Genomic DNA, 22714 nt, shown 5'->3' on the forward strand with positions numbered 1-22714 from the left:
CCAAATATATAGTTGAATTAAGGGTTTTAGAAGAGCATTCATTGACAAGTAAAACTTACTATTATCATGTTATTAATTGTTTTCTGCTTTGTGGTTCCCTCCTTCCTGTCTTATAGCCTTTCTTTCACATTTGATGACTTTATAGAGTCCTATGTTTTGATTTCTTGTCCTTTACATTTTGTATATTTACTATAGGTTATTTTCTTTTTACCATGGACAAAAATCTTATAGTAACAATAAATTATTTAAGAACATAGCTTTGACTATATATAAAAAGCTGGAATCTGGGATGCAAGGGAGAGCCTGTCACTGGAATCCAGCGTGAAATTGAAGCTGAGTGCTCACTTTATCTTCCTTCTGCCTTATGGAAGGTGTTTCTCATCTTTGTCCAAGCTGTGCTATGTGGGTTTGAGGGAAATTTGATATGGGCAATGTGAAACTGTCCTTTCTTCCTTTTTGGTTGAGCCTTTTCTTGTGTCTGTTCTATCTGGGTGCTATAATCTCTTTAGCTCTTGTGAAGGTATTAAGGTGCAGACATGGTTGTTCAAGTTGATGTTTCTGTGATGGGTTGAGCACTAGAACCTCCTATTCCATTATCAGTGTGACATCACTCGTGAAAATCCCAGGACTCTTAATTTCAAACAGGTCTGGACAAAATATTCTGGACAAAGAGAAAGAAATTGTTTTCTCTCTTCATCTCCATGGCAGGATAAATATTGTTCCTGAAAATTAAATATCATTTCAGACATGAACCTTCATAGAGGATTTTTCTTCTCTGTGCCCAAGAATCAGTAAATGGGGAAGAAAAGATTGGAGGGGAATGTGGTGGGTTGACAGGTCTCCCCATAAAATGGGCTCTGAATACCAAAAATGTATCCCCAAATATTGTTATTATCTTATATAACAGAGACTTGCCAAATGTCAGAGCCACACAAGAGAGAATAATATGCTTAAATACTTGCTTAAACATCTTTTTCTAAGGTATAAAGTGGGGAGTTTTTTTTAAAAAGATTTGTTTATTTTATTTGAAAGGCAAAGTTACAGAGAGAGAGACACAGGGAGAGATCTTCCATCCTCTGGTTCACTCCCCAAATGGTCTCAGTGACAGGAGCTGGCTGTTCTAGAGTCAGGAGCTTCCTCCTGGTCCCTCATGTGGCTGCAAGGGTCCAAGGCCTTGGGCCATCTTCAGCTGCCTTCCCAGGTACAATAGCAGGTAGCTGGATTGTAAGTGGAGCAGCTGGGACTCAAACCTTTTGAGCCACAATACCAGCCCCACACAAATGTATTTGTGACCATCACATGCAGTTGTTTTTAAGAATATTAAGTATGAAAATAATGTGATATGATTAGTAATGATTCCAAGAAAAATTGATTTGAGTCATGCAGTCTTAAGAAGCGTCATAGAATTGAAGCAAGGCCATGATAAATAGATCCAGAAGAGATTTCTGCACAAGTAATACAATAACTTTTGGAAAGGAGTAGATTCCTCAGAGCATCGAGGCCTTGGGAACAAATGGAGTGTCTCTCTAACTCCATCACTCATCTTTCTTGAGGGTTCTCTCATATAAATAGAGAAAAGTTTGAATAGAAATCCTTTATGAAAATCAATGCAACATTCTCCTTAAATTATGTTTGTTAGCAAATATGCTGGACAACTGCATTAGTTCCAATGGACTCTAACTCCATGTGTGTTAAAGTGTAAAATATCAGGACTGAGCATGCACCACAGTCTTTTTTAAACTTTTGAACTATAGTAAGAGAGATTTCAGAGACTCAGAAAAAAACTAATCTCCAAGAAAACATGTAAATAAGTCAGATGAAAAGTATTAATCCACTCTGTAAAAGTAGGAAAACAAGAATCAAATTCATGTGTGCATTTGAGGTTAGTTCAAAAAGTTTGTAGAGAAGTGAGTACTTGGTATAGTAGTTAACATACTGTGTGCAGTGCTTGCATTCCATATCTGAGTACCTGAGTTTGAGTTCTGGCTGCACTCCTGACTCCAACTTCCTCCAATTCCCCACCTTGGGGAGCTGCAGGATTGGCTTTAGTAGCTCCTTGTCACCCAAATTGGAAACCTGGATTGAGTTTCAGACTCCTGGCTTCAGCCTGAGCCAGTCCTCACTATCATAGGCATTTTGGGAGTGAAATGGCAAAGGGGAGACCTCTTTGTCTGTCTTTCAAATTAATAAATTAAATAAATAAATTTTTTAAAGTTTCTAAAAGTATAGAATCAAAAGATAACTTTATTTTGGTAGAAAAATTTTAGAAATCCATATCTCAAGGGACTTTAAAAAGATCATGGGAAATGTATTTGAGAAAAAAATTGTTTATGGATTCAAAGATTTTTTTTGCCTCAAAATAAACTTAGGCTTTAATTCTTGTTTTCGTGAACTTTTGAAGTACTCTGATGTATGTTTGTACTGAAAGGGAGAGAAGAGATGAGTGAGACAATAAAGGAGAAATTAAATTACATGTATATCTATATATACTTTTTCAGTAACTAATATTTAACATTTCAACAAAATACATTCTGATCATTGCTTTTTCCCCCATAATACCAGCCTCATTCGAAGTAGTACTTTTTAAAAAATATGCACATCTTAATTTACAAATTATATTTAAACCTTACAGTTTCATATTTCTGATCCTAGTAGCACTGAATTCTAATTACCTGCATGTACATCATCTACAGCGAATTCTAAAGGTAGCATTGCTCCTCCTCTTGGGTGTCCTTACCGCTTATTTTCCGTGAAAGTCAGTGGTGCTCTCTATGTGATGCAGACAGATTTTAAAACTGAATTCATAGAAAAATGAGGTTTACTTGCGTTAGATCTTTGTGGGGTTTCCTTAATGCTGGATAAGCAAAAGTTGATCCCATCACCACAAAGGGAATTAGCACATAATTACACTCAAATATACATTTGGTGCATACTTTTCTTCCTTTCTACTAACTTAAATCAGTGTTCATAACAGCTGTGCATGCATCTGAGAAGTCATCTTTGGCATTTACGTCTAATTTACAGCTCATTTATTGCTCCACTTGTCCCAAGTTTGCCCCAAGATTAGTGCTGTGGTGGGAAGCCGTAACCCTGTTTCAGATTTCTTCATACAACTGTCTCAGTCAGTGACAGAGTTTATTTAGAGATACTTAACAATTTAACGCTTTCACTTCAGGAATCATTTACATTGATGTGAGAAATTTCTTGGGGTTAGGAAAGTCAGTTTTAAGAAAATCATTTTCATGGAGTACTGATTTCTAACATGATTCTAGATCATGATTCTGAAAATTAAGTTCTATCTAGGGTGCAGGAGAAGTCTATCCTACCTGTGACCATTGATGTAAGCTATTATGAAAGTTAAATTATGAAAAACCTACATGAAATAAATAGATGGCCTAAGTGCATTTCCAGATGTGTCATTTTCTGTGGAAGGGATGATTAACTGCAGTAAATATATACATGAGTTTGTTTGAATTGTCTTTTATTCTTATTTGAAATTTTCATAAAATAATAATAAAGGAAAACTCCTTATGGAAAATCTAAAGTTAATTGTTTCTACTTAGGGCTAAATTTTGAAATTGGATATAAGTTTGATCATGCTAGCAGTGTGTTTTAAAACAATGTTGGCAATTTTTAATAAAGAGGAAAATTCACTAGATTTTCTGTACACTGTGATTATTTTCTGAAAAGAAATGCAGAAATATAAACAGATACACATCCAGATGTGGTTGATTTTTTTCTCCACATGGCATTATTGGTTATGATTAAGAGACATCTAATCAAGTTGGATAGATATTTCTTGAAATGATGCATGGTATGCAGTGCATGCTTCCATTGTGCTTCCTGCCATTATGGAATAATGCGTCTTATTTGGAAATACAATGGTTGTTTCTGTTAAATCATGCTCAGTCAGCTTATATAATAATGCCTATATTTTGTGAATCATTTCAGATTTCAGAGAGCTATGCCTTCCTACCAAGAGAAGCGGTGACACGGTTTCTAATGAGCTGCTCAGAGTGCCAGAAAAGAATGCATTTAAACCCAGATGGAACAGATCATAAAGGTAGCCACAGTGTCAAATAGTGAGATTTAAAGTAATTTTATTCATAATAGAAATTTATATCTCACATTTTTATAAAAATGTGATAGACTGAAACAGTTCAAGAAGTCAGATAATCTCATTTATTCAAGTAGGAGGCAGTGAATTTTGAATATTTACTTAGAAAGTAATTCAGTGCCCATTCCTAGAAGAAATACTGCTTCAACTGTGGCAAATAACTTTTTTTTGTATAATAGTGTTTTAATTTCCATTCATTGTATTATTTCATGGTATTTTAGATAGATTTAGTAAACTGATTTGTGTATGTCCTTTTAAATCTGCCAATTCATAATTTTTAATAATCATGACTAATGCTAAAATCTATTCAATGAAATTTTTACATAAAAATTGTGATATGACTTTAGCTTTCATTAAATATTATCTAGATTTTTTTCATAAATATGTCCTCTCTCAAATTAACCTCACAGATGCATTTTTTATACTTCAAAATGTTGTAAAATGAATTACCTGGTAAAAAATGTTTAAAAATGGAGAAAATTTCCTTTGGCACTCACAAAGTACACATAGAATATAATTTACACAACAATGGAAAAATGCAAATAATTGTACTTATTTTGCATATTAGCTTTATTTTGTTATTACTGAAGATATTTACAAAAAACTCTTCTGTAGTTGGAAATAACTGATTTATCCATATTGTTAATTGTATTGCTACACCTTTGTAGAACCTTTGCAGTTATTATTTTGCCCCTGAAATCCATCTACACTGCTGCCAGCCTTTTAAAGACTTGATCTCTAGAATCTTGTTTCCATTTGGATAAATTGAGTCATTCTGAAATTACAGGTAGAATATGGTATCACTTTCATTACCCATTAAAAATGTTTTATTCCAGATAATGGAAAACCTCCTACTTTGGTGACCAGCATGATTGACTACAACATGCCAATTACTATGGCCTATATGAAGCACATGAAGCTGCAGCTGCTAAACTCACAGCAAGATGAGGTAAAATGAAAACATATACATTTGTTCACAGACTAGAATGGAGTTTGATAACCATGACTATTGTGTTAAGCATGATGGTATTTGAAGGCAGCAATTTATTTTTTAATGAAAGAATTATCACCAAGATTGCACAGATGGGGAAAGTGGGAAGACAGTTTTAGTTCTGGGTCAGAGTCCCTGTCTCAGTAGACCTACTTTTGCATTGTGGGAATTTGTTCATTTCTGAGAAAGATTGATTCTCCTTAGTATAGTAAGGAGATTTTGCACTAATCTTGGCAAAGTCCTAGGAAGCTTCAAGGAAAAAGTTCATAGTAAAGCCTCCTTAATAAGTGAAACTTTAAGGAAATGTAGGTATTAAGGCTACTTTGTCTGGAATTTAGAAAAATTGATATGATAGATTTTTCATATCTAATTATTTCCTCACATCTTGCATATATTTTGAAGTTATTTTCATTGGATCACCATTTTATGTGTTCATTTACTTTTATGCATCTTCTAGAGACAATTTGTGGCGATTCTTCTTAGTTGGAAGTGTTTTGATGTTTCAAATTATTCTATTTGATGTGTATAAGAATATAATAATATGCTGTCATGTATTATACACTAAATATGTATATATCTATTGAGTATTCTATAGGATTCTAATTAGCTCCTTATTTTGGTTTGAGAATCTCAAAATAAGGGCTCTGAGTTATATGTGTACCCTGCTTATATTGTCTGCTAATACTAAATGATAGAGTTAAAAAGGAGGGAACAATCCAACATGGGAAGCAGGATACACAGCAGACTCAGAATGGCAGATGTCCTAAACAGAACTCTGGCCTCAGAATCAGCCCTTAAGGCATTCGGATCTGGCTAAAAAGCCCATGAGAGTATTTTAGGCATGGAAAGCCAAGACACTCTGCCAAAAAAAAAAAAAAAAAAAACCTAATGAAAGATCTCTGTGAGTGAGATTCCAGCAGAAAGAACAGGCCATCAAAGAAGGAGGTAACTTTCTCTGAAGGGAGGAGAGAACTTCCACTTTGACTAAGACCTTGTCTAAATAAGATCAGAGTTGGCAAACTCAAAAGGCTTCCATAGCCTTGGCAACTCATGACAAGAGCCTCGGGTGATTACTGTCGCCATAAACAAGAGTGTTAATTGTTAAATCAACAACAGGAATCACTGTGCACTTACTCCCCATGTAGGATCTCTGTCCTTAATGTGTTGTACTATGTGAATCAATGGTATAACTAGTAATCAAACAGTACTTTATCCTTTGTGTTTCTGTGTGGGTGCAAACTGTTGAAATCTTACTTAGTATATACTAAATTGATCCTCTGTATATAAAGATAATTGAAAATGAATCTTGATGTGAATGGAATGGGAGAGGGAGCAGGAGATGGGAGGGTTGCAGGTGGGAGGGGGGTTATGGGGGGGGGAAAGCCACTGTAATCCAAAAGCTGTACTTTGGAAATTTATATTTATTAAATAAAAGTTAAAAAAGAAAAGATATAACAATACTTGCTAATACTAGTTAATTGGTATATATTAAGTAATAGGAATCTCATATTCTCCACATTAGGAACAGAACCTCAGCCAATAAATTCTTCCCTTTTTGAAATTTCTTCAGAACAAAATAATTGGTTTAATGTTTTTTAACTATCACAGTTTTTGGTAAAGTATCATTAAACTCTTTTACAATTACTTTATTGAGCTTTTATTCATAAAGCTCAAATCAATTTTTTATTTGCCTTTGTATTTGAGCAAGCTTAATCTCAAATTTTATTTATAAAATTATTTGATCTTAATAGCCTTTATTAAGGTTATACTTTGTGAGGAATATATATTAGTACAGTTACAGTATCAGATTATATATTACCAGCTGGCCACATAAAAATAAATGAACAAGTAACAATAAAATCACTGGGCTTAAGACTTTCAAGACAATTAAGAAAATATTGTCTGTCCACCCTTGAAACTGAGAAAATTATTTTCATGATTCATCATGTATTTAAAAAAAATCAGTATTTCATAAACGTGTTAGAGTCAAATTATTTGTGCAAAGCTCACTGAGTACTGATGTTTATTTCAAGGCCAAAAAGTAAAAGGATCAACTTTGTGCCAGTAATACAGCCCACATATGCTGAGTCCTTCTGCCTTTTAAAACATCGTAAGTATTTTACACAAAAGAAATCCTTTCAAATTTATAACTGGATTGGGGCCGGCGCTGTGGTGAAGCAGGTTAATCCTCAGCCTGTGGTGCTGGCATCCCATATGGGTGCGGGTTCTAATCCTGGCTGCTCTCCTATGGCCTGGGAAAGCAATAGAAGATGGCCCAAGACCTTGGGCCCCTGCACCCATGTGGGAGACCGGGAAGAAGCACCTGGCTCCTGGCATCAGATTGGCGCAGCTCTGAATGTTGTGGCCATTTGGCAAGTGAACCAGGAGATGGAAGACCTTTCTCTCAGTCTCTCTCTCTCACTGTCTGTAACTCTACTTCTCGAATAAATAAATAAAATCTTAAAAAAGTAACAAAGTGTATTAAAAAATTTATAACTGAATTAGGAAGTTAGTTCTCATGTACATATTTAAGAATTTTAAATTGGATATACACTGCCTTTAAAATATTCATATAAATGACTACTTAGAGATTTATAAAATTTTAGAAAATTTTGATTATCGAAAGACAGGTCAGAGGTAAATCATACTAAAATGGAATCCAAGTGAGATATGCCTTGCGATAAATTACATCAGACTTTCAATAAAGATTAATCCAATAAGTTCAACCAATGTTTACTGGGCAACTTCTATAAACCTGATACTCTGGAGATAAGCAGTAAATAAATTGACAAAAGTCCTGTCTTTCTGAAGGTTATCCTCAGTTGACGGGAAAAGAAAATAAAGTCTACACTCATATATAGGGAAATGCTAAATCTTGTTGAGAGAAATCACAAAGGCTAGAAATAGACATTTCTTTAGAAACAATTTTAAATGTTTTCACTGGGAAAGTGTCATTTGACCAGGATTAATGTAAATGAGGTATATATTTATCAGAGGGATACAGAACAAGATTCTTGAGGCAAGCACATGTTCAGCAACTGACAGACCAGAAAAATTGTAAATATGGAGGGAGTAAAATAAACAGGAAAGACTACAATAGGAGAGGAGTTTAGAGAGATTGTGGAAAGCTAAGTCATGTAAGGCCTCATGCTTTTAAGAACCAATGGGTTTTACTCTGATTAATATAGGAAGCCAGTGGAGGGCTTTGGGTAGAAATGTATTGTGATTTGACATTTAATTTTACAGAATTATATAGTTTTCTCTGTTAAGAATAGACTACAGGGGTGGCTCCAGGGCATAGTAGGTTAATCCTCCACCTGCAATGCTGGCATCCCATATGGGTGCTGGTTCAGGTCCCATATGCTCTACTTCTGATCCAGCTTCCTGCTAATGTGCCTGGGAGGGCAGTGGAGGATGGCCCAAATGCTTGGGCCCCTGCACCCATATGGGGGACCTGGAAGAAGCTCCTGGCTCCTGCCTTTGGATCAGCCCAGCTCTGACCCTTGTGGCCATTTGGGGAATGAACCAGCAGATGGAGGATGTCTCTCTCTGTCTCCCTCTTTCTGTCTGTAGCTCTGCCTCTCAAATAAATAAATCTTTTTTTTTTTTTTTTTTTTTTTTTTTTTTTTTTTAAGGATAAACTACAGGAAAAGAAGTAGCAAGAATGTACCACCTAGATTTATTGCAGAATCAGTAGTATCAAAGAGTTAACAAAATCATTTTCCCTTCTGCATGAAAGCTTGGCTGTTGGGTAACTTTCTAGCTTTGATAGAATTAAAATAGCAGTGGTGCTGCGAGGCAGTATTGCTGATGGCAAACTTTATCAGAAGACCAGAAATCCCTCGTAATAATGTTTATATTTCCTTGAATTGGATGATTTTTGTAATTTGCCATCCCTCCTTTAGGGTTGGAGCCTGCTTTGCCAGGTCCCCAGTCTACTCAACATAATGATGTAAATTGCTACATGACCACTACAAGGGCTCCCATGGAAGAGAAACACCTGGTGCCTCTCTGCTGAAAAGCTGCTTCCTTTACTGCATCTTTCTAGATGCACCTAATGGCATGGGTGGCCAGAGGTCTTAGGCCCATGCAGTTTAGTTGGATATATAAGCTCCTGGTGTTTCAGGTCTAGGAAACAGAATGATCATGGCTTGGGTCAGAGAAGTAGTAGTTAAATAGTGAAATGAGATAACATTATGAATATATTTTAAGATTCTTCTCATCAGTTGGATGTGGAACGTGGTAGAAAGTCAAGAGCCAATGATGACTCCAGGATTTTTTAAATGAGTGAGGAGGTAACATAGCTATTAATTTGTACAAAAAATGCTGTGTGTAAAACATATTTGAGGCATTATATTAGAAGTTCAGTTGTGAGCTCTTCATCAGAAATGCAAGTAGAATTAGGACATTTCTTAGAAATTCTGGAATAGTTTTCAATTAGACTGTTGACATATGGAATGAAGAAAAAAATGAGTGCTATGTAAGACCAGGTTTCATTTGTATGTAATAAATAAAGTCATGTACCTGGAGGTATTACTATGGTAGTGCAGGTTGAGGAGCAAAGCTCAATGATCTTGACTTATGAAATCCTAATGTTATAACATCTGGGAGGTAAGGAATCACTGATGATACCAAGAAAAAACAGCCAGTGTGTTGAAAGGAAAATCAGGAGAGTTTGTGGATTAGAAAAAAACTAAAGTGTGTTTCAAGGAATACATTGAAAATTTATTGTGTCAACCCAGCTCATAAGTCAGTAAAAAGTCTGAGAACTGATTTTGTACTTGAAAGTCAATGATGCTTTTGAATAGAGCAGTTTTTTGGGGCAGTGAGAATGAAAGTCTGATTTTAGAGGATGTAAGAGACAATTAGAGGGATCAAGGTCACTGGAAGAGTTTTGCCTTGAAGGGCATCCTAGAAAGGGTGTAGTAGCTAGAGTTAGAATGGGAATAGAATGATGTGATTGTATTTATTTTTATAAGATCAGACAAATGACATTACAGTGACATGTTGATAGAAATCATGCAGCAGAGGGAACAATGCAGGGAAAAGAGAAGTTCATGAAGTAATGCCCTTGGCATTAGTCAAGGACAGTTTTCTTATACCAAATTGAAAGAGTTTACTTTAGAGTGGAGCACAAGCAGGAAGGATCAAATAGTGGTAGGTGGACAGAAGTGGAAGAGGAGTTTATAGGAGTGTTCCAGTTTGCTCCCAAATCCTCAATAGAAAAAAAGGAAGCAAAGTGAGGATTTTTGAAAAGGTATTAGAAGTCATAGAAGATAAGTGGATGTGAGAAAAAGAAATCTAGACAGTGGAGAGTGAATGGAGTACAAAAATGACCCTCTTTGAGTTTCATGATCTTATATTTAACATGAAATCATTTAAATAACTGCCTGTCTCCATGTTCAGCTATATAGTGGCAATGGTAAAATCAGGTGAGGGAAAATTTGGAATTAATTGTATTTAGGGCATTATTCAAAGAGGGAAAATGGTATACAAAGGTATGAATAAAATGACATACCATGGAATTTGGTCCATATAAGAAAATAGATGAGGTCAAGAGAGGTGATTCTTGCTGGAGGGAGGTCAGTGAAAACAACAATCATGGGGTAGTAATTTTGTTGGGATTGGAATAATAGAGTGAGTGATCTGGAAAATTTGAGATACTGAGCAGAGGTGGGATACTTGAAATCAAGATGATGGAAGATTTGTAGTTGCTGGTAATGAAATACCTAGGAACAAAATGGATGAAGGATGGAGAACAAGACCACTGGAGAAGAAAACCATGGAAATGAGAGTTCAGGATGTTTCAAGAGATACTAAAATTACCAGGGATTGAAATGTGAGTAGTAGGGGCCAGTACTGTGGCACAGTAGGCTAAGCCTCCACCTGTAGTGCTGGCATCCCTTTTGGGCTCTGGTTCATGTCCCAGCTGCTCCTCTTCCAATCTAGCTCTCTGCTTATGGCCTGGGAAAACAGCGGAAGGTGGCCCAAGTGTACTTGGGTCTCTGCACCCACGTGGAAGACCCAGAAGAAGCTCCTGGCTCCTGGATTTGTATCAGCCTAGCCCCAACTGTTGAGCCATTTGGGGAGTGAACCAACCGACAGAAGATCTTTTTCTCTCTCTCTCTTTCTGTAACTCTACCTCTCCAATAAATAAATAAATAAAATATTTTTAAACGATTGTGAGTAGTGGTGAAAGACATGAAAGAGATCCTAAACAAAATTCAGAAAAAGAGATAACAAAATTCAGGAAAAGACTGACTTGGATTTAAGGAGGTGTTTGCACACACACACATACACAGACAGAAGTAATACTTCTTTAAAAAGTACTTGAGACAGAAAGAGGAAGAGAGAAAGCTCCCATCTGCTGGTTCACTCCCTAAAAGCCCACAACTGCTGAGGCTGGGCCAGGGCCAATGCCGGGAGCCAGGGTTATAATTCAGGTATACTTTGTGGCTGACAGGAACCAATTACTTGAGCAATTACTGGCTGTCTCCCAGGATCTGTGTTAGCGGGAAGCTGGGATCAGGAACTGGAGCTGTTCATCAAATCCAAGTACTTCAATGTGGGATGAAGATATCTTAGTCATTAGGCTAAATGTCCACTCTGAAGATAATGCTCTTCAATTATTTTATAAATGGTTCAATATATTAGAAAAAGAGAAATCTCATAAAGTGATAGGAGGAACTCTATCTAAGGCTTTATCCTATCCATCATCTTCATTTAATCCTTTCAACAGTGGATACGTTTGTTCCATCTGCAGTTTACAAATGGGAAACCAAGACTTTGGGCTAGTAAAGCTTACTCTAATAATAAAAGTATTAGACAACATATCAGATATTCAAATCTAGGTTTTGCAGTCTTTAGAGCCCATGGTTTTTCTAATCTACAGCATGTCCACTTTAAAGTATCACTAACTACTCACTATTTAGAAATCACTTATGTAAATTGAGTGATATGTTATAGCCCAAGGGGAAAAGAAGGTAATTTGCAGTCATCTATAGCTGTGTACTCTCCATTAAATTTAAAGAACTTAAAGAAAAGAACTATGATTTACTATCTGAATTATTTTGTGATTTAAGAATTCAAATAGGACTCACCATAGAATTTCTTTTGTTACTTGTTGTGTAAGCTAGGACCATTCACTTGGTTCATTCAACCTACACATGATTTGGGCTGGAGGTTTCAAGAAGGCTTCACTTAAATGGTATTTTGATGACTGTTTACACAGCCTGTCACTGTCTACATGTGGCTGGCTAGTTTGGGCTTCTGCACAATGAGGTGATTTTAGGGTACTCAGATTTCTTCTGTGGCAGCAGGCTTTCAAGGCAGAAGAAGCAGAACACTCCCAGGCATCTGGAATTAGCCAAGTATTACTTCTGCCATATTCTGTTGGCCAAAGCAGATAACAAAGCAATCTCTTTCAAGGTGAAAAGGAGTAGGTACTACTTCTTGGTCTGAGAAATTGTACATAGGTACAGGAAAGCAAGGACTTGATAGTGACCATCTATGGAGACTATTCACTGTAGTGATCAGTAATCATGAAAAACTACTCAACTTCTTATATTACCAAAGTTTTTTAATCAATTGGCTTGTTATTTGGTGCTTGCCATGTTGAAAAGATTTCTACAACATGCTATATCCAATCTAAAACCAGTTGACCTTCTATAAGCTGTCGAGTAGAGTTTAAACTTGAACAGACTTTCCAAGAGAATTTAATAATAACTAAATTTTTTTCCAAATATACTTAGATACTTTGACTAGAAATTTATATTAAAGAATGTGAGATATAAAACACTGTCTTGATTAGGATATTTACTGCATTTCTAATAGTGAATTACTGGATGTATTTTCAGGCTTTAACAATGAGGGATTGTCAAATATGCACTGGCCAATATAGGCCCCAGCCACAGGTGGCTGTTTAAAACTTAATTGAAAATTACTTCAAGTAAGCGAAAATGAGAAGTCCAATGTTTACGTTGCATTAGCCCTATTTCAAGTACTCAATAGCTGTGGGTGCCTAGTGGTTACTTTTCTGAACAGAGAATATTGTAGAGCAAAGCCATAATTGCAGTGTGGTTTCTTGAAGAGCACTGTGTAAGTAACCAGCAAAGAGATAACCTGCGGAGCTTACGGAGCGGGGTTTACCAGAAGTGCATCCCAAAAGATTATAACTCAACTTCTGAAATGTGGGATCTGATATTCTGAATTTTTAATAAGGTCTATCTCATGTACACTAAGATTTGACGAAATGCATTTAAAACAGAGGGTGCTAATATAGACTTTAATTTGGTTTGAGAAAAAACAGTAAGTGAAAAAAATATATACAGCAAAAGTGAGATTGGTGGGAGTTATTTTCCAGCAGTTTTATGGAAAATCCTAAATGCTAGAGTGAATAGCTTACATGTTACTTGAGAGACAATAGACAGGCTGCAAATTTTTGAGCAGAGTAGCTTGTTCAGAAATGGAAAGATTAATTTAATAGTAGTTGATAGGCAGGGCTGATGGAGGAGTAATTAGAGGTGAGTAGGTGAAATAGAAAACTAATATTACATAGTTCAGGAAATTGAGTGATATGATTTTGAACCAATCAAGACAGTATCAATGGAAATTAGGAGGTGAATTATAGACACTCTTCTAGAGGGTAACATCTAGAACATGGAAAGTAAAATGAAATATGGAATCATTGAGGGGTTGCCAATTCAAGTAGCTTTTCAAAAGAGAAATAAAACTTCAATAAAATTAGACTGAAAAATTTATTTTTATAAAAATATGCTCTAATTTTTAAAAATTATAAGGAAGCAGAGTTACTAAGTTGGATAGCCATGGTTTTCATTATCATAAGAGGTTAGTTGTGTTAGACGTAAGCTCACATTGTGTGATGTGGAGACTTTTTTCTGATGTTCATATGAAACAAAATATAGAATTACACAGGGAAAGATTTAGATGCATGGTCTAAAGGTGATCATGAGTAAAGTCGCTACATAGTCTGTCAGTCATGTTTCTGATTCTTTTCCCTTGGACACCTTCAGTAGCTTCTCCCTAGTATGATTAGTATTCCTCTCAGTAGATTAAAAATGCAGTCTTCTCTTATAATACACTTTGATAGCTTTGATTAAAAGATAATGTAAACAGTTAATGATTAGAACTAACAGGATGAATACTTTCACTTAATCTCATCAAAGCTTTTTTTTTTAAAGATTTATTTGTTTACTTGAAAGTTGGTTTTACAGAGACAGGAAGAGACATACACACACACACAAGGTATATCATATATATATATATACGAGATGTATATATGAGATTATATATATATATATATATATATATATATATATATGAGAGAGAGAGAGAGATACCTTGCATCCACTGGTTCACTCCCCAGAATGCTGCAACTGCTGAGGCTGTGCCAGGGCAAAGCCAGGAGGCAGGAATTTCATCCTGGTCTCCTATGTGGGTGGCAGGGACCAAATACTTTGGACATCTTCCACTGCTTTTCCTAGGCCATTAGCAGGGAGCTGAATCAGAACTGAATCAAACAGGACAACAATCATTATTTTTAAGTGATGCCAGCATCACGGACAGTGGCTTTATGGACTGTACCAAATGCTGGCCATCACATTAAAGCTTTTTATAAAGGAATCACAATTGATATTCTAATGAGGGCTGGAACTGTAAAAAGTAAATTATACTTGTGTTTCAGAGGTAATGATAGAGAAAAATGTTTAAAATATTTTCAATCATTAAGCCACTTATGATATTGAAGCACATTTAAATTTTTAAAAATTTTTAAATTTTTAAAATTTGTTTGCTTAAATAGCAACAATATATAACAACCATTTAATCTCTGTCCAAATTTTTTAAAAAGTATGCTAACAAGAATGTCAGTAGTCACAAAATGGGTATTGATTATCTATAATGTGCTGTAGCAGGTTTAACACCTTTTCAAAGAAAGGTACTATGACCTGAATCTTTTTATCTTGCTCTTCTTTAAACAGATACATGTACACACACACACACACCCACACACACATATTTTATATATAAATATGCCATAGAAATATTTTACTAAATTACATGTAATTAGCTATTTGTAGTATATATAATAAAAATAAAGACTAAGCTTATATATTAATATAGAACATACAGATACTTAAAACATATTAGCTATGTTTACCATTTTATTTAAATTTATTTTATCTTATTGTATATATTTATGTAATAAATATATATGTTGTGGAATTGTGCATTCTATATATAAGCAACACAAGCCTTCTATTGTACATATTGTTACCTTGACATTGTTCTAGATATTTTAAATACTTAAGCCTCTCAATTTTCATATACCCCTATGAAGTTGACTTTATTATTATTGCATTGTATAGTTGAAAGAACTGAGGCACAGAAAGTTTATATGACTGACTTAAAGTAACAGTCTAATAAGCGGCAGAGCATGGATCTGAATTCAGGAAGTATGGGTTCTGAGAATACCTTCTAACATATTGAGATGTCACAGACACTCTATGTGGTATATGTAATGCACGTCTGTGTTACTTATGGATATCTAGAATACTTATCTACATTACTTATTACATGCACACAGTTACATATATATACACACATACATACATATTTAGTTACATGGTACACATTGATAATATTTGAAGTCCACACATTGAATTCTGTTATTTAATTCTCTTTAATACTTTGGATATTCTTAGAATTTAGAGTTGGAGAAGAGTATAATGTACTGAAAGAGGGTGTACCACCAAGAGAAGTCCATGTAACTGGTGAGCTAGAGGTTGCACGGTGCAGCATTTCCTTGCTGGATTAATGAAGAGCTGGTGGTGCCATGTATACTAAGACATAAGTACACTTTTGGTGAAGGAAGGATGCCACAGTCACCTGGGCCTGATCTGCGGATCAGAATGCCAATGGTTACTTTGCTAGAACACTCCTACCCCTTCCCCTTCAGCATGTCATCTTCTCTCTTGATACCAACATGTCATTTACGAAAACAAGCTAACTCTACTTATTCAAAGAAGCTATTTCCTTAGGCTCAGTGGCTTCATATGAATCCTACTTCTGAGTGTGTCTCAGTTTCTTGATTTGTAAAAGTGGGTGAATGCTAGTCCCTAACTCATAGGTTGTAATGAAGGTTGAGTGAACACATATAAAGAATGATTTCTACAACATAAATATCAACATGATTGCTATGCAAATATATTACTGTTAAACTTTCAGATCAAGCATATACAAAATAAAATAAAACTTGGTGATCTTGGTGAATTGTTTATACAGGTTTCTCAGGGTTTCTGCCTCCATAACTACACCATTTATCCAAAAATAATTTCTCCAGAAGGAGCTTGCTTCAGTGAAATGACTGTAGCCTAGATTTGGTATTTTACAGGCTTTGGAGAATTGGCCATTTGGTGTGTTAACCATTTGGTAATTTAATTATTTTATGAACTGACTTTTGGTAAAGAAATCTTGATCATTTTTGCCTAGAATTCCTTTTTGTGATTGTATTTATAATCATTGTAAAGAAACAAAGGATACCTTCAGATTACTTTTCTCCACACCAAATGCAGACTGTGAATCTAGATATTTTTACCATTAGGATCTATCCTATTTACTAACATAAGAAAAACTTTGGTGAACCATTTCTGACTATATTCTAAGAGTCTAGCTTATAATATTTTATTAGGTTATTTAACATTAATCAAAACATGTTTTATGCTATGTTTTATAATATACTAAGTAACTTATTAAAATATATAATTATTAAAAACCCATTCTTTCATTATTCAGACTAATTCCCACATTATAATCTTCCTAAATACATTATTTTGCCTTTAAAAATGTGTATGTAAGTATGTGTACATAGACATTTTGTTTGAATATTTCCAAATCTGGTAATTCCTTGAGGATAGAAATTTCTCCATTAGTTATTTCAAGCATCTATTAGTGTGTAACATATTTTGTTGCGTTTTATAAAAGCTTATTTACTGGCTGACCTTTAACTGACCATACAGATAAAATGGTCACTATTTGAATGTACCATGCTTTATGATGCTTGATGATATTTTAAAACCATTTTCAGGATGAAAGTTCAATAGAAAGTGATGAATTTGATATGAGTGACTCAACTCGGATGTCAGCTGTGAACTCTGATCTTAGCTCCAATCTCGAGGAAAGAATGCAAAGTCCCCAGACTCTTCATGGCCAACAAGATGGTAAGCCTTTCAAACTGAACCAACAAATAAACAGAGCCACAAAAAGCAACAATGTGTTAGAATCTGCTAAAGTGCTAATCATTTCTTAACAATCCTCTGAGAGATAAGATCGTAGAATGTTTTATAAATAAATAATCAGTTACAAAATCCAAGTTTGTATGGGTTTTGCTCCCCAAATTTAATATATGTGTTATATCAATGTAGTTTGGGTTTCTGTGATAACATTTTCTAGATTTGGTTTCTTGGGACATCATTCTTCTGACTGAATTAAGACTTTAATGATGATCAAAAAACTATTTTTCTTTGAAAGACAAGTTATGACTAAAATATACTGGATGAGAAAAAACAGTTTGCCAGAGTGATGTTGCTGTGTTAGAAGATACTTTGCTATGATTTTTCAGCTACTTTGTTCAGATGTTAAGGAGAGAAAGATCATGATCTGCTTCCTGGACCCACTGAGGATTCCTCAGTCATTCTATTGTTCTTGAAGGGAAGGAAGTTGAGAAAAGTAGATGTGGTAAACACCTTAGACCTAATATTTGTGGTGACCTTTGAAAGTTCTCTCTGTAGATTTTTCTAAGTGTAATATTATGGAAGCAAGTAAATATTCCTTATGTGAGTAATTGTGGATGAAAACTTAAGATTACACTTACTACATCCTGCAGTTCACATGTTTGCAAGAACTTTTGGACTCTGATTTTATTCCTAGATCTATAGGTGGTCAGCCAGGGCAGGGGTGATATTTCCTTGCTTTCTCTGACACTTGCAGAAGATTGCTGTACTTCATGCTGCTATTTGTGCCGTTTATGTTGGCAAAGCTTAAGAAATCTCAAGTCCCAAAAAGGTGGATATTTCTTTTTCTCGTTTCAGATGAATCCAAAAGCTGTCAGTGTCCTTGTTGATATGAGTTATGTGAAGAAAAGGAGTATTTTGATTTTCAATGTAATTTAAGATTATATTTTACCTGCTTTACACAAATGACATTGCAGTGGACAGAACACATAATTGGGATTATGATAAGAATGATGTTCTTCTGATTTAGATACAAAATATCTCCTTTCTTATAAAACCATGAGTAGACATTCCTCAGATTTTGTTTTTTAATGGCAGTTTTTTGGTACTGAAATAATAGAAAAACAGAAATGTTCTTAGCAATTCATGCCATTTTATCCAATTATTTGTTTATGTGTTTTACCTGATTATACCCTCATCCATTTTAGCCTATAATTTTGGGGAATTTAGATAATAGGAGGCTGCCTTTCATTGTGAAAATTTGTTTTCTTGTTCAGAGTTGCCAGTTCTGGATATTTGGCCAAGGAGTAATTGAAATGATACATAAATGCATGATGACTTTAATAAAATGCATTTAACTATTACCTTACTGGAAAGCACATTGTCACATGTGCTTCGAGGGTAATACCTTATTGTTCTTTCTTCAACATAAGCCTTCTCTTACACATGAGAAGTGTTTGCTCACACATTTTTGTTGAGTTTTCTCTTGCAAGTATCTATCTTTGTCCTGTATAAGATATTTTCCCCACTCTGCTAGATTGAGTCAACCCACAAATATTATGTTATATATGCCCTTTCTTAAAAACCTCCATTGATCTGTCTTGGCTCATTTGTACTTCTGTAAAAAATGCATAAGATTGAGTAAACTATAAATAACAAACATATATTTATCACAATTTTGTAGACTTGGAGTCCAAGATCGAGGCTCCATCAGGTACCTTCTGAGATGAGGTCCTATTGCAGCATCCTCCACTATGTCCTTGCTTGGTAGTTGGGACAGAGGAGGTGGAAAAAGGGGCAAACTCTGCCTGTTAAGCCCTTTTATATGGTCACCAATTCCTCACATGAGGGTGGAGTCCTTAATCACCCACTAAAGACACCTCTTAATAGCATTGAATGGAGGACTAAGTTTCAACATGGATTTTGGAAGCTGCAAAAACATTCGAACTGTAGATGATCAGATTGTGCCCTCTGTTCATTGCCCTATTTCTTTGTTTCATCTCTGCAATGCCCCATCACAATGAAACTCTTTTATCACTTTTACTTCCTCATCATGACTGCTTTTGCCTCCTCTCAGGTAGGCATTCATCTTTTCTCAACATTCACTTGTGAAGAACAAGAACAGGTTCACATTGCCTAGTTCATATTTGTTGCTGTTGGTGGTGTTTAGATGGAAGAGTTTCAGTTTTTAATTTAAAAATTTTTTTTATTAATGGAGATTTTAAGTATTTCCTAGATACAGTTCGTAGGAGATATCCATACTTCCCTCCCTTCCCCATTCTCAATCCCTCTTCCTTCCTTTGCTTCTTTTTTTACCCTTTAATTTTTACAATGACATACTTTCAATTTACTATATAATAATGAATGTAATATACCACTAACCATCATATTCGACAATTAAAGTAGGAAGACCTCTGTTTTATAGGAATATAAATGAGCTGTAAGTGATAATCAAATCATATGTCAGTTTCATTCTTACACTTTTTGTATTCTGTGCTAACTACCACATATTTAGAGAAAATATATAATATTTGGATTTGGGGGATTGGCTTAATTAGCTTAGTATATGGTCTTCAATTACATCCATTTTGTTGTGAAAGACGATTGTATTTTTTATGGCCGAGTAGTATTCCATCATGTATATGTACCACATTTTCTTTATATAGTAGTCTTCAGCTGATGGACATCTGAGTTCATTCAATATCTTAGCAACTGTGAATTGAGCTGCAGTAAACATGGGAGTATAAATAACTCTTTCATATGCTGCTTTCCTTTTCTTTGGCTAAATCCAAGGAGTAGTATGACTGGGACGTATAGTAAACTGTTTTCATATTTCTGAGGCATCTCCATATTGTCTTCAATAGAGGTTGTGCTACTTTACATTTCCACCACCAGTGTAATTGGGTACCTTTTTCTCTACATCTTCACCAGCATTTGTTATTTTTTCATTTTTGGATGATAGCCATTCTAACTCAGGTGAGGTGAAACCTTATTGTGTTTTTTAAAGAAGGCATTTATTTAATAAATATTAATTTCACAGGTACAGCTTTAGAAATATAGTGGTTCTTCCCCCCTTAACCGTCCTCCCACCCCCACTACCATCCCACCTCCTACTTCCTCTCCCATCCCATTCTTCATTAAGATTCATTTTTTATTTAATTTTATATACAGAAGACCAACTCTATACTAAGCAAAGATTTCAACAATTTGTACCCCTTCACGTACAAAGTACAAAGTATAAAGTACTGTTTGAGCTCAAATTTTATAGTTAATCCTCATAGTACAACTCTTTAAGGACAGAGGTCCTACATGGGGAGTAAGTGCAATGACTCTTGTTAATTTAACAATTAACACTCTTATTTTTGATGTCAGTGATCACCCAAGGCTCTTGACATGAACTGCCAAGGCTATGAAAGCCTTTTGATTCCACATACTCCATTCAGTATTTAGACAGGGTGATAAGCAAAATGGAAGTGCTCTCCTTCCTTCAGAGAAAAGCACATGTTTCTTTGATGGCCCCTTCTGTCCACTGGGGTCTCACTGAGATCCTTCATGTAGAACATTTGTTGCCACAGTGTCTTGGGTTTCCTTGCTCTCATGGGCTTTTCAGCCAGATCCCAATGCCTGAAGGGCTGATTCTGAGATCAGAGTGCTGTTTAGGGCATTTGTTGTTCTGTCTGTTGTTAATTCTATCTATTGTTATTACCAGACACTTGGTCTTATTTATGTGATCCCTTTGGTACTTAATCCTATCTATATGATCAGTTACACTTTGACAATTAATCCTATATATGTGACCAATTATACTTTATATGATCACTTTAACACATAAGATGGCATTAGTACCACCCAGCTTAATGGGATTTGGAGTCCCATGGTAAGTTTTTAGATTTACCCTTAGGGGTAAGTCCATGGGAATGTGTACTGTACAGCTCCTCCCTCTGTTATTCCCACTCCTATTTTTTACTGGGATTTCTTTTCTTTTCTTTTCTTTTTTTTTTTTTTTTGACAGGCAGAGTGGACAGTGAGAGAGAGAGACAGAGAGAAAGGTCTTCCCTTTGCCGTTGGTTCACCCTCCAATGGCTGCCGCGGCCGGCGCCCGGCGCTGATTTGAAGGCAGGAGCCAGGTGCTTCTCCTGGTCTCCCATGGGGTGCAGGGCCCAAGCACTTGGGCCATCCTCCACTGCAGTCCCGGGCCACAGCAGAGAGCTGGCCTGGAAGAGGGGCAACCAGGACAGAATCCGGCGCCCTGACCGGGACTAGAACCCGGTGTGCCAGCGCCGCAAGGCGGAAGATTAGCCTAGTGAGCCGCGGCACCGGCTGGGATTTATTTTCAATTGACTTAATACACCTATGATAAATTCTATGTTAAGTAAGAGTTTCAACCAATGGTATTAAGTAGAAAAAATAGTAATAATAAATAAATAAAATGATAAACTGTTCCTCAAATGTCAAGACAAGGGATATGCAAGTCATTGCTTCTCATAGTGTCAATATCACTTCTACGGGTTTCCATTTAGGTGCTCTGTTAGTTATCACAGATCAGGGAGAACACAGGGTATTTGTCCTTTTGGGACTGGCTTATTTCACTAAGTATGATGTTTTCCAGATTCATCCATCTTGTTGCACATGACTGGATTTCATTTTTTTTTTACCACTGTGTAGTATTCCATAGAGTACATATCCAATAATATCTTTATCCAGTCTTCCATTTACAGGCATTCCATATCTTAACTATTGTGAATTGAGCTGCAATAAACATGGGTGTGCACATAACTCTTTTATTTGCTGATTTGATTTCCCTTGGATAAATTCAAAGAAGTGGGATGGCTGGGTCATATGGTAGGACTATATTCAGATTTCTGAGGTATCTCCAAACTGTCTTCTATAGTGGTTTTTATAATAGTCACATCTTCCTGTTTAATTTATATTTTAAACATGATATAGTATCCTTCTTTGTCTCCTTTAATAGTTTTTGTCTTAAAATATATTTTGTCTAATATTAGGATGGCAACACCAGCTCTTTTTTGGCCTTTGTTAGCATGGATTATCTTTTCCATTCTTTCACTTTCAGTCTGTGTGCATCTTTGTTTATAAGATGTGTTTCTTGTAGACAGCACATAGATGCGTTTCATTTTTTAATCCATTCAGCCAGTCTTTGTTTTTTAACTGGGGGGTTGAGACAATATACATTCTGTGTGAGTATTGTTAAGTACCGACTTTGCCCTGCCATGTTTCCATGAATAGTTCTTTTTTTATATTTTGTTTTCATTTGTACTTTTGCTAGGTCATTTTCTGCGTGCATCTACTTTTGTAGTGAGATTCCTGTTTCTGGGTGTAGCACATTCTTGAGCATCT

At 35.4% G+C, this 22714-nt stretch overlaps 1 protein-coding gene across 7 annotated transcripts in view; it reads left to right on the top strand.

Moving 5' to 3' along the window:
- Positions 1-22714, top strand: part of NOL4 (nucleolar protein 4) — a 373271-nt gene that overhangs the window by 105141 nt on the left and 245416 nt on the right. For all 7 annotated transcript variants that reach the window (XM_051851303.2, XM_002713494.5, XM_008261193.4 and 4 more), the window contains 3 exons: positions 3952-4063; positions 4954-5066; positions 17212-17344. In XM_051851303.2, the coding sequence (XP_051707263.1) occupies positions 3952-4063; positions 4954-5066; positions 17212-17344 (358 nt within the window). The remainder of the gene's footprint in view (positions 1-3951; positions 4064-4953; positions 5067-17211; positions 17345-22714) is intronic.

The sequence above is a fragment of the Oryctolagus cuniculus genome, chromosome 10, assembly GCF_964237555.1.
Source record: "Oryctolagus cuniculus chromosome 10, mOryCun1.1, whole genome shotgun sequence".
In the NCBI taxonomy this organism is placed as follows: domain Eukaryota; kingdom Metazoa; phylum Chordata; class Mammalia; order Lagomorpha; family Leporidae; genus Oryctolagus; species Oryctolagus cuniculus.